Genomic DNA, 13,284 nt, shown 5'->3' on the forward strand with positions numbered 1-13,284 from the left:
AATCCCTTACTTTTAGGCTGCCTTGCTCCCATCTTCGTGGGGTCGCCGCAGTATACTAATATCTCTAGGCCTGCTATCAGCTCCAATCAATAAGCGTTGAGGCATGCTATCAGGGCCAAGTAGGGTGTTCGCAGTTTGATTTTAGACGATTTGATCATTTTGGTCCTGCTCACATGTATGTGGTTTGGGGAAAATTTAACCTGCAACCACCCGCAGTGGAGTTACGGTTTGTGCAAATAGGGTTCGCAGATATGCGGGCAGTTTGCGGATTGGACTTTTTTCAATTTTCATATTCACTTTCAATTTCCAGAGTCAATATAATATAAGATTGATTTCAATTTCAAAAGTAATTAACAGATTCAATTTCCCCTCCATGAAGAAGTAGATTCAATTTCCTACAATTTTCACAAAGCAAACAAAAACAAACAAAAACAAAAACATTAAAAAACAATGTTCTAAAACAAGGTTTTCTACAACATTTCTTTTTGTATCATGAAATTAGGATTTGGTATGTTGGCCAAAAATATATAAGATAGAATGAATGAAATTAACGGTTCAGGTTTTTTTATATAAAAAAAAATGCTAAGTGCAGGCAGATTCCTGCGGGTGCAGTGTAGGTTAAACTCGCAACCCGCAATTATGTCATATTCTAAACCACATCCACCCGCATTGTGTCTGCGAAACCACCCATTTGTATGCAGATCAGTTAGGGTTGGGCTGGTTGGGCGGTTTGGATAACTCTATGTTCAGTCCTAGGGCCAAGCTATTGAGCTTCGGAGCTTGCTATCAGCACTGAGCTAGTAATGCTTTGGGGTCTGTTATCGACTCTAGGATGATAATGTTTTGGGGCCTATTGTCAGCTCCAAGCATCAACCTCAACTTGTGAAAGGGAAGCCTCCCTCAAAGGCTGTTATTACCCTTGTGGAGTTTTCCTTTGATAGGTAGTTGCGGCGGTTGTGGTTGCTGCGGGAACTCTTTCCCCTAGTAAATGCAAATGGCGACGTCGACAACACTAAAAATAGCAACGCTGAGATAAGATCCCTCAACAATTTGATCCCTGCAAGTACTGCCTCCACAACTCTCCTTAGCCTTTTTGTTGCACGGAGCCTATTCGGACCTTTGGCGAGTTGGACCTAGTTCGGCCTTCTAGTTAACCCGTTTCCCTTGGATTTTAGCTTATGCTCCTTTAATCACATGTGCTTGTCTAATAGAGGCAACCTCACCACTTAAGTCCATACTTAATTTTAGCCCCTTTACAGTCAGCAGCATGAGTACTAAGAATACTTATGGACAGTCTCGTAGTTCAGGCACCTAGAATTTACAGTCATCATCTAAAGCTCGTAGTCACAAGTGCAAGAATCATTAACATCGTAGTTTTGGTCCACCACTCTGGGGATGGAATCTCACATTTTATAAATATTATTTTATATTATTTTGATATTCAGGCGTTTGAGCCAATTTATGTGCACTTTGATTAATTTCAAAACCTTGAGATTAATGATCAAGCAAGTCTCCAGTGGCCTACTGATATAACTCGAACTAAAAATCCTGAATTTTTGTAAGTCTTTACTACTCAACCAAATCTTGAGGTTTTTAATAAGTACTATTGATTAAATTAAAACTAAAGATAAATGCTAAAGAGTGTTCTTATGACATTATTTAATATTAGGATTATGTTAAAATATGTATTGGGATTAGGTTAAAGTTACAAAAATTGTATTGATTTTAAAATCAATAAAACATATATATATATATATATATTTTATTTTTTTTATAAAAAAAATCTATTTCTTATGCTAAGGACACCTATTAATAAAACTTAAATTAAAATAAAGAGGCAATGTATAGATTTGGAGAGTTAATGGTTATAAAAGTGGACATTAGGTAAAAGGTGAAAATCAAATTGTCATTTATCGCATGCCATTTAGTAATCAATGGGAGGTTGAATCCCATTTTTAGCATAAAAGCTGCTAAAAAGAAAAAGCTCCACCTAAAGTATATGCTCGTCCTTTCAAGTCGAAGTTTCTATTGTCTCCAAAAGTTAATAGCAATTATTATTGGAATAATGTTTTAGAGTACTAAATTGGGAGTTCTAGAGCATCACTAATGATGTGGCACAGTGGCCCCTACCAAAGTGATGTGATATTTTGGCTTGAGTTTTTTTTTTTTTTTTTTTAAAGCTCATTAGAGCTATTAGTGGTCCAAAAATTAGTGGGATGAATCACCACTCTTATTATTGACCCTTTTAAAATATATATATATATATATATATATAAAAAGTAAGAATATGATGTACGTGAATTAGGTTATGATTAGGACGGCTAGAGTTAAAATTTTGAGTGTTTAGATTAATTAAGATAAAATTATTTTACGAAGTAGGACATGGTGAGTTTCATTGCCTGTAACAACACTTCTCTAATCTAATGTTGGATTAGAGAGAATCCAATCTATTTCTGCTTAAAAAGATAAAATTAATTTCAAAATTTTTAAAATTTATAGAAATAAGAAAAAAAAAAATTCTATTGTTTTTAAAATAAATGTATGCTCTCTACTCCTATCTCTAGCTACCAGCCACCATAGACTCTTCGGTAAGATTTGACAATGAAATGGTCACGGGCTATGACATCTAGCCACCTTCTGGCGACACTTCGACAAACACGTCTAGCTATCATGTTCATTCACTTTCCATCTTTGATCATCATTTTAAGTAATTGACCAGCTATATATATTTTGTATTTTCATTTGCTTTTCAAATATTTACATAAACTAATAATATTATTAAACGATAACTTAACAAAATGACCCCATTTTTAAGTCAATGAAATGCACAATGTTTCTTAAACATTTTTTTCAACTAGCATTCTTTTGATTTTTTGCTTTTTATATATTTTAAAATTGAGTTTTTTTTTAAATACTCTTTTAACAAAAACTTGCTTTTTCTTACTTATTTTTTTATTAATTTTTTCCCAATTTCTTCCTATGTTTTAGTTATAGCTTTTGGTAAAATAAAATAAATAAATAAATAAAAAGGTCAAAAACCACCGCAAAAGCTCTTAAAAATGAGAAGAAGAAGAAGAAACACATGAAAATGGCAGCTTTTAAGTCAATCCAAACCCCAATAATAACATAAAAAAGTCAATGCAAACAAGTTGTTTGTTAGTATAAAATGAAAGTTGTGGAAAAATATTAAAATACAACACCATATTTGAGAATAAAAGGCCTAATACAAAATTAAAAAGTCTATAATTTATATTAAAAAATTAAAAATTTTATTTTTTTTCTACTTTTTACATATCTTTTTATAAAAAATTAAAAAGTCATTTAAAGCATACTAATTTTTTTACATCATATTTTAACCAAAAAATCAAAAAGTTACAAAAATAACACGTTCCCAAATGAGACCTTAGGATATGTTTATTTGTAAAATTATTTTTGTTTTGATAAAGAATGATGAAACCTAAACATGCTTAGAAACTTTAGGTTGTTTTGGCAATATGTTAAAATAGTAAAAAAAGTCCAAACATCAGATATTCTTTTTATTTTTTAACATATTTTTTTTATATAAAAAGCAATAATAAAAAAAACTAAAATATGCAAACAATATAATTTATAATGTATTTTATTGATGATGGATAATTTAAAAGTTGTTAAAATTGTTCAAGCTTGTCATTTGAATTATTTGGCCTTGCACATCTTTGTCCAAGACACTAAAGCCACCACTGCTCGACCAATCCTTTCTTCCCCTCAAGAACCACCCACCCCACCCCACTCCACTCCACTATTTCTTCCTCACGCAACACGGTACGCGGCCCACCTCTACAATTTTCATCATGGGACTTTCACGCCCTGACATCCACCTCCATTCTTCTTCATCCTCCACCTTCAACCCTTTGACCAAAAGAATAAACACATCAATCTCAAAATTGAAACCACAAGTCAAACACATCAGCCAATAAAAATGAGAAAAATTAAGGCTATATTTGGTTAGCTTCTCCAAACATATTTTCACCCCTAGTTTGAGTGTCCTGTTTGTTTAGAGTTTTCAAAAATTAATTCTACACTCACTTTTGAAAACTCTTTCCAAGGTTGGAAAATTTGGATTAACTGGTCGTGTCCTCCCGGTTGAATAGAAGAGTGCTAACTTCTTTTTTTTTTTTTTCCCCCTACAATTAGCACATGTTATTTTTTGTATTTTAAATAAATAAAAAAATCAGAATTTTTTAAAATTTTTTATAAGCTTTGAATAGAATTTTGAGTTGTGTGTTTGGTTATGAGCTGTAAGTTTTTGTATCAAATATCATATGTCACATCAAAAATTCTAAACTCTTTTCAAAATTTCTAACCAAACAAATTTTCTACACTCAAATCATAATTTTAAAACTCACAAATTCAAAATACAACTCTATTCTCAAATTATAATTTCAAAACTCTTCCAAACACCACTTAAGGCTTTATAATCTATGAAAATCATATGATTGATTTTAAGGTGACGGTGACGGTGACGGTGATGAGTGTTGCAAAGGTGATAAAAAAAAAATAGAGGATTTTGGATGTACAGAATGGATATCTGTAGAGGTGATTGTGTAATGGTAATCGTGTGAGGGTGATTGTGTAGTTGTGTCAACACTAGAGAGGGTGAGTCAAGAGTACATTAGAAGGGGAAGAAAAAGGTAGTGAACGGTTAGGAATACATCAGGGAAGAGGCGAAGATAAGGTGGTGGTTGTGTGTCAAAGCCCCAGGGTGTATAAGAAGTGCATCATGAGGAATAATGAAAAAAGAGAAGACAACAAGAGAGGTGCATTGAGATAGGAATGGAGAGAGAGTGATGGCAAAAAGTGTAGATATGGTGATGAAGAAGAATTTAATAAAGATGTTTGGTGACGTTTACGTTTTCAGTTTATATTTATAAAAATTTTATAAACTGGTTTTTGTTTATTTTTAGAAAAACATAAACTACAAACGCGTTTGGTAATTAACAAAATGTTTTAAAAAATTTAAAAATATAAAAAAGAGTGAGAAATAGAAAGTGGTGGCAAGTGGCAGCGGAAGATAGTGGTGAAAAGTGGTGACGGTGGGTGGTAGTGGGTGGGTGGGTGACAGTGGCGGGTGGTGGGTGGTGGCGGCAGGTGGGTGGCGAACGACGGATGACGGGTGGTGGCGGGTGGTGGTAGTGGATGGGTGAGTGGGTGACGGTGGCGGGTAGTGGGAGGTAGCGAGTGGGTGGTGATGGTGGTGGTGGTGACGGGTAGCGGATGGTGTGTGGTGGCGGGTGGGTGATGATGGCGAGTGGGTGGGTGACGGTGGCGGGTGGTGGGTGATAGCGAGTAGATGGTGGTGGTGGTGGCTGGTGGTGGTAGCATGTGGGTGGCGGATGGTGGTGGGTGGTGGCGGATGGCGGTGGTGGTTGGTGGATGGATGGGTGACAGTGGGGGGTGGTAGGTGATAGCGAGTGGGTGGTGGTGGCAGGTGAGTGGCGGGTGGGTGGTTGGTGGTGGTGGCGGATGGATGGCAGGTGGCTGGTGATAGTGGGTGGTTGGTGGTGGCAGGTGGTGGATGGTGGTGGCCGGTGGGTGGTGAGTGGTGGTGGCAAGTAGGTGGCGAGTAGTGATGGCGGCCGGGTGAATGCTAGTTGCGGGTGGTGGCTGGTGGCTGGTGAATGGTAAGTGGGTGGTGGGTGGTGGGTGGTGGTGGTGGTGGCAGTGAGGGGTGGGTGGTGGTGGCCAGTGGGCGGTGGGTGGTGGTGGCAGGTGAGTGGTGGATGGTAGTGGAGGAAGACAGTGGCGGATGGTGGCTAGTGTTGGGTGGTAAAAAAAAAAAAATTGAAAACTCAAAACGGAAACACATTTTTTTTGTTTTCATTTTTTGGCCAAATTTATAAACTGAGACCACTGATTTATAAATCAAAAATTTTACCAAACAAGTTTTTATTTGAGTTTTTAAAATTTTTGTAAATATAAACAGAAAATTGAAAACGTAAGTGTTACCAAACGGCACCGGGTATATTTGGTAACGTTTACGTTTTCAATTTATATTTACAAAAAATTTATAAACTGATTTTTGTTTATTTTTTATTTATTTTTAAAAAAACATAAACTACAAACGCGTTTGGTAATTAACAAAATGTTTACAAAAATTTAAAAATATAAAAAAGAGTGAGAAATGGAAAGTGGTGACAAGTGGCGGCGGAAGATGGTGGTTGAAAATGGTGATGGTGAGTGGTGGTGGGTGGGTGGATGACGGTGGCGGATGGTGGGTGGTGGCGAGTGGTAGTGGCAGACAGGTGACGAATGGCGGGTGGTGGTAGGTGGTGGTGGTGGGTAGGTAGCAGGTGGTGGTGGTGGGTGAGTGGGTGACGGTGGCAGGTAATGGGAGGTAGCGAGTGCGTGGTGGTGGTGGTGGTGACGGGTGGCGGATGGTGGGTGGGTGGGTGACGGTGGCGGGTGGTGGGTGATAGCGAGTAGATAGTGGTGGCGGTGGCGGGTGGTGGTAGCAGGTGGGTGGCGGGTGGTGGTGGTGGTTGGTGGGTGGGTGGGTGACGGTGGCGGGTGGTAGCGAGTGGGTGGTGATGGGTGGTGGTGGTAGATGAGTGGCGGGTGGGTGGTTGGTGGTGGTGGTTGTGGCGGGTGGGTGGCAAGTGGCTGGTGATGGTGGGTGGCTGGTGGTGACAGGTGGTGGATGGTGGTGGCAGGTGGGTGGTGAGTGGTGGTGGCAAGTAGGTGGTGGGTGGTGGTGGCGGGCGGGTGGATGGTAGTTGCGAGTGGTGGGTGGTGGCGGGCGGATGGTAGGTAGGTGGTGGGTGGTGGTGGTGGTGGCGGTGAGGGGTGGGTGGTGGTGGCGAGTGTGTGGCAGGTGGGTAGTGGGTGGTGGTGGTAGGTGAGTGGTGGTGGGGGGTGGTTGGTGGATGGTGGTGGCGGAAGACGGTGGTGGAAAATGGTGGCGGATGGTGGCTAGTGTTGGGTGGTAAAAAAAAAAAAAAACTAAAAACTCAAAACTCAACACGGAAACACATTTTTTGTGTTTTCATTTTTTTGCCAAATTTATAACTGAGACTACTGATTTATAAATTAAAAATTTTACCAAACAAGTTTTTATTTGACTTTTTTAAATTTTTGTAAAAAAAAACTGAAAATTGAAAACGTAAATGTTATCAAACGGCACGAAAGTAATCTCACAACTTGGGTCAGTTTTGTTTATTGTTATATTAAAATGGGCAACTTACAAACACCCCCCTCGAGATTTGTTGAAAATACAGATTCCTCTCTGAGGTTTGAGAAATTACAAATTATTCCCTGATGGTCAAATTTACATAACAAATTAGAGGAGAATCTGTATGAAAATAAAAACCTCATGGGACAATTTGTTATGAAAATATAAACCTCAAGGGGCAAGGTGTAATTTCTCAAATCTTAAAGAGAAATTTATATTTTCACCAAATCTCAAGAGGGTGTTTTTAATTTGACCTATTAAAATTGATCTTCTCTTCTATATGTTTGTAATGAAAGATTTTAATTATATATAATAATTGCGAAATAGGAATAGTTATAAGACCATCTATAATTTCGTAATTCATCTACGGGTCAGCGTAATTTAAGGGATAAAAAAAAGGGAGGTAAATTAAACTTATCTTTCATGAGATTTCTTACATTTACATAGACTTCTCATATGATTTCAATAATTATACTAACCTCTTTAACTTTTGAAATTATTATCAAGATTCTCTCAATCAGTTAAGTTCGTACAAAATGCATTAGTTGGGTGTGAAAATCACCATATTACCCTTTGACTTGAACGTGAAAAGACGAAAACACCCATAAACTAACTCATTCATTATCAACATGGATAAATTACACTTACCTCTCTTATGGTTTTGCATATATATTATCAAAGATTTGTACATATTTTAGCATTATTTAATAAAATTCTTAAATTTCATGCAAAATACAATAAAACCCTTGAATTGTTAAGACATTATTAAAACATTTAATGAAAAAAAAAATCATTGATAAAATACTTAAAAATAAACAATCTCTCTAAAATTAATGTTAGATAACATTCTAATAATTTAATATAAAATTTATTCCACACTACATAAATAATGAAAAAAATATCATTTTAAGTAATACATTTATTATTTGAATTTTTTTTAAAGTTGAAATAAATGAATTTATCTTTTTTCCGACAATTTGCATTACTTGTTTATAAATATGTATGCAAATTATTATTTTATATTTTCTCAACCATATATTTTTCTCAAATTTTAATTTTTATCTTTGAGTCATTAAATTTTCAGTCGATGCATATTAGAAAAAAACACAGGTTAATATTTTTTACATTATTACAAAAATTAAAAATAAATATAAAAGTAAACATTAATCTTAACTGTAAGGGAAAATTAGTAAAATATTCCTCTTCAACTTTGTGTAATAGGAAAGATCAAAGACTTTTTTTTTTTATTAGCTAAGGTCCCTCAACAGTTTCACAAAGAAAATTCAACTCAGAAAAATTTGTCTAACTCAGAGAAATTTTGCCCGACTCAGATAAATTTTGGTCATAACTTAGAGAAATTTCAATTCATAGCGAAATTTCTGATTTCACAGAGAAATTTCAAAATTCCTCTGATATTCTCTGTGAAATGTTAAGGAACCTTAATTACTATGAAAATATTGCATATCCTTTATTTTGTAAAATCGTAATATTAGGGGCCTTAAAAAAAAATTCCCTAACTTTAAATGCACTAAATTTAATTTATCCTATTAAATATATATGAAATTATTATTTATTTTTCATAATTTTTCAAAATATGAATGTAATTTTAACTCTTTTTTTCTACAACAAACATTAATGAAGGTGAGAAATTAATTTTAAGATTTAATTTAATAAAAATAATTTAAATGAGGTAAATAAAGATGGAGAAATAGATTTTAAGTATCAAACATAACAAATTAAATGAGTATTTTATTATTTTGAAATAAGTTTTTCATTCAAGTAAAGATTAATTTTAATTTTAAATGTAAGAAATGATAAATTGTTTGAATTATTTATTATTCTCAAATGATTTCTTAATCCGTCATTCCCTATCAACTAATCTTAATTTACTGTGAGGCGATAAGATATATATATATATATATATATATATATTTACTTCTATATTTATTTTTTTATGTTTTTAAATCGTATGAGAAATATTAATTTACATTTTTTTTAAATATGCATCAGCTAGAAATATAATGATTCAAAATAAAAATAAAAATTTGAGAATAATATATGATTGACAAAAGATAAATTAATAATATTTTAACATATGAACAAATACGTAATGCAAATTTGTCGGGAAAAAAATCCATTTATTTCAACTTTAAAAAAAATAAATAATAAATGTATTATTTAAATGATAAATTTTACGTTGTTTATGTAGTGTAGAATAAGCCTTATATTAAATTGTTAGGATGTTATCTAATATTAATTTTAGAGATATTGTTTATTATTAAGTATTTTATCAATGAAGATTAAATTTTTTTCCCATTAAATGATTTAATAAGGGTCCTGCTACATTTCATGAAAACTGTCATGAAAATTGTCATGAAAACCATCTGCACCGTTGGATCATGAGACACATACCTAATCTAACGGTGCAGATGGTTTTCATGACAGTTTTCATGAAAATTCTTCATGAAACCTAGCATTTCCCTTTAATAATGTCTTAACAATTTAATGATTTTATTTAATATGTCATGAAATTTAAATTTTTTATTAAATAATACTAAAATATGTATAGATTTTGGATAATATAAATGCAAAATCTCATGAGATGAAAGTAAGATTTCTCATTTGAATAGATAAGATCACTAATGGATAATTTCGTCGTTTTTTATATTATAATGAGTACTGCTATTAGCATTCCATAAATTATTTTGGGCCCTCCAATTTTTAATTTTTTTTATTACAAATAATAACCTCAAATAAAATTATTAAAAATGACATCATTAATTTTTTGACACCCCATCTCACAATCAAACCTACACACCCATTATATTATGAATTAGGGTTTGTGAGAGCACTCACCTTCATCACTATCTAACCATCTTTCCCAAATCCCACCTTCAAAACCCACCCACCCTCAAAATTTTGAAAATCCTTTAGCGGTAATATTCTGGCGGTAACAATGGTAACCATTTGACTACCTACACTTCTCCAGCAATGACAATATTTCGGCGGTAACGGTGGCAGCCCTTTGGCGAAATATAGGTCCGAACATTACTTATTTGTTTGGGATGGTGTTTCCGAACAAATAAGTAATGTTCGGAAATGTAGGTCCGAACATGTAATTTCTTAACACAATGAACGGTCAAAATTGTTAACATTTGTTGAAATTTTCATTTTTTTAAGTTTGGGAATATAGGCCCGAGCATGAAAAATTCATAACACATAAAATGGTCAAAATTTTTAATATTTGCAGAAGTTATCGGAAGTAGTCCAAATCCATTATCAAGTTCGAAAGTTATTTTTTCATCAGGTTGCTTTGATAATATTGCTGCGTAGTTCTTTGCTGAACTCACACTTTTATAATAACTACTAACAAAACCAATTATTATAATTTTTTTTCCTATAAGAGAATAAATTATTACGATAAAACTAAGAAATTATATATATATAGAGAGAGAGAGAGAGCGCATACCAACCGTGACAATGGTGAATGAGGCAACAGAGACAGTAACCACATTGGCTCTTCTTATTCTTGGTGGATTTTGTTAGGGTTTTTTGGAAGAAACATTTATTTAGGGTATGGGGGTGTGGGGTGTGTGCATTCAATGGGTAGAATGTTTTCACAATAATAATTTTGATATTATTTGAGAGAGAAATTTTTTTTTAGAAATTTCAAAATTTATAAGTAAAATTTCAAAGAAATAGAAGATCAAAAATAGTTTATAAGGTACTAAAAGCACCATTATAACTTACAGTATCAACAAATTCTATTAAATAAGAGTGCTACTATTAGCACCTGTCAAAATTTTTTGGACCCCCAATTTTATAATTTTTTTTATTACAATTATACCCTAAAGTAAAATTACATTAAAAGACATTATGAAATGGAACACCCACCTATCAATAATAACTAATACTCTATAATATTGGACACCCACCCACATCCCCACCCCCACTTCCAACTCCAACTATATGTATTCTATGTTTGTAAACCCTAAACCTATTACTTTTCATAACCAATTAACATAAACCCTAAATCTATTATTTTTCATAATCATCTTAAATCCTGAATGTGTCATCTTCATCACCATCATCAACGCTATTGAACTTGAAAGTTTTGCTTAAAGTATAACGTATACTTCATCACTTATTTCATTGTGTAGAACAATGGAGGACGATGACAACATTCTCGGTCGTTTTCGGTCGTTCTTGTTTCGTTTGAACTGTTCGGTACTGGTTTGCTGACTGTTACAATTATGTTCGGTAACACAGTACTGAACATAATCTTTTCGTTGAATACATAAGTTCCGAACATTAATGCAGATAGTCAGTTATGTAATTTTCTTTGTTAAACTAACTTAGAATGGAAAAGAGTGAATTGGAATGAATTTAAGTTATGTATTTTGAATGGATTTAATTCATGTTATTTTAAGTTGTGAATTAGAATGGATTCAAGTTACACAGTGATGAATAAATTTTGTTCGGACATATAGTGCTGACAGGATCATTATTGTTCGACAAAACAATTCTGAATAAAATATATTTTTTTGGCTACACAGTGGTGAACAAATTGGGTAGGTGTGCTTTTCATTGTGAAAATATGAAGATTAGTTTTCTATTCTGAAAATATTATGGAAATATTATGGAGATTAGTTTTCCATATATATATACATTGTTTTCTATTCATACAATTCGCATCAATCTTCACTTTCTCATCTGAATTTTCCAATCAATGGCAAATTCCAAAGAGACCCACGTCATCGAAATCCTAATCGACGAAGAACACTAACCTCACAAGTAAATGCATTGTGTTTTCATGAACCACTTTTTAGATGTGGTTAATGTTGGAGAGAGAAGAGAGAGAAAAAATTAGGGTTTTGAAGGGATTTTGAGAGAGAGAGAAAAATCTTCACTCTCTCATATAAACAAAAAGTGTTTGAGAGAGTGAGAGAAAAGAGACATCACTGATGAGAGATAGAAGAGAGGGAATTGGAATGGATTCAGGTGGATGCGCATTTTATTGTGAACATGGGTAGATTTGATAATAAGTGGAGTGTCTAAAAAAATATTATTAAAATTTAAGATTTAAGATTGAGGTCCAAAGAAATGAAGGCTCCAAATTTTTTTTTAATAGGTGTTAATAAGAGTACTCTTAAATATTTTGACAATAATTTTAAAAATAAAAGACATTAATGTAAGTATTGAAATCCCGTAATTGCCATAACCTCACGGCAAGTGTAAAACGAAAAAAGAAAACAAAAACAAGGAAACACATGACACTAAAGTCTACGAAGCGATTAAAAAAAGTAAAAACAACGAAAATTCCACCAAACAAACGATTCATCAAACACCACATACGCTCTCTGTCTCTCTCTCTCCAAAAAATCCCAAATTCAATATTAGATCCGATCTCTCACCTCTGCAATCACCGACGTCACAAACCCAAAAAGACTTGAAATTGAAAGAATGGAGTTTCAAGTGCTTGATTTGGGAGCTCTGAATTGAAATGCAGTCAAATTCATCTCCATCACCACCATTATTTCCGCTGAGTCCATTCTCATTCAATGGCGATTTGAGCGACGGGGGTTTCGAGGGAACTAGGGTTTTGTTCTTCGCTTCGTTGCTCTTCTTCCAAGGGGGCGGCATGGATTTCTCCAAGGTCGGAGAGAAGCTTCTCAGCTCAGTTCGCTCTGCCCGATCTCTCGGCCTCCTTCCTTCCACTTCCGATCGTCCCGAGGTAATTAATCCCTCATTATGCTTATTTTACGTACATATTTACGTGGGTTTGTATTTTGCTACATGGGTTTCTTCAGTAATGTAGTTTTTTAGGTACCCAAATTGAGTTAATGAACTCACAGCTAGTGTTGAATTTTGATCAACATCATCAGTGTTGACTTGGGTTTCTATTTTGCATATCGATTAATAGACTAAATTGAGCTGGTGAACTTAGAGGGAATTATGCATCTAGTTAAAATTATTTATTTATTTATTTTTTACCTTTACTAGTGTTGATTTGAGGTTTGACTGAATTTTATTGGTTGGATTGGAAATTGGGTTTCTTTACCTACTCCTCGAAATTC

General features: G+C 34.0%; 1 protein-coding gene across 5 annotated transcripts in view; it reads left to right on the top strand.

The window, feature by feature from the left end:
* Positions 1-12,415: 12,415 nt before the first annotated feature.
* The window catches only part of LOC114273718 (coiled-coil protein), a 44,959-nt gene continuing 44,090 nt past the window's right edge, over positions 12,416-13,284 (top strand). Inside the window, exon 1 of one of the 5 annotated variants that reach the window (XM_082907291.1) lies at positions 12,416-12,941. In XM_082907291.1, the coding sequence (XP_082763417.1) occupies positions 12,711-12,941 (231 nt within the window). In that variant the 5' untranslated portion in view covers positions 12,416-12,710. The remainder of the gene's footprint in view (positions 12,942-13,284) is intronic. The other 4 variants (XM_082907293.1, XM_082907292.1, XM_082907294.1 and 1 more) reach the window with 4 other exon arrangements.

The sequence above is a fragment of the Camellia sinensis genome, chromosome 14 (assembly GCF_055761805.1).
Source record: "Camellia sinensis isolate YWXY chromosome 14, ASM5576180v1, whole genome shotgun sequence".
NCBI classification, from domain to species: Eukaryota; Viridiplantae; Streptophyta; class Magnoliopsida; order Ericales; family Theaceae; genus Camellia; species Camellia sinensis.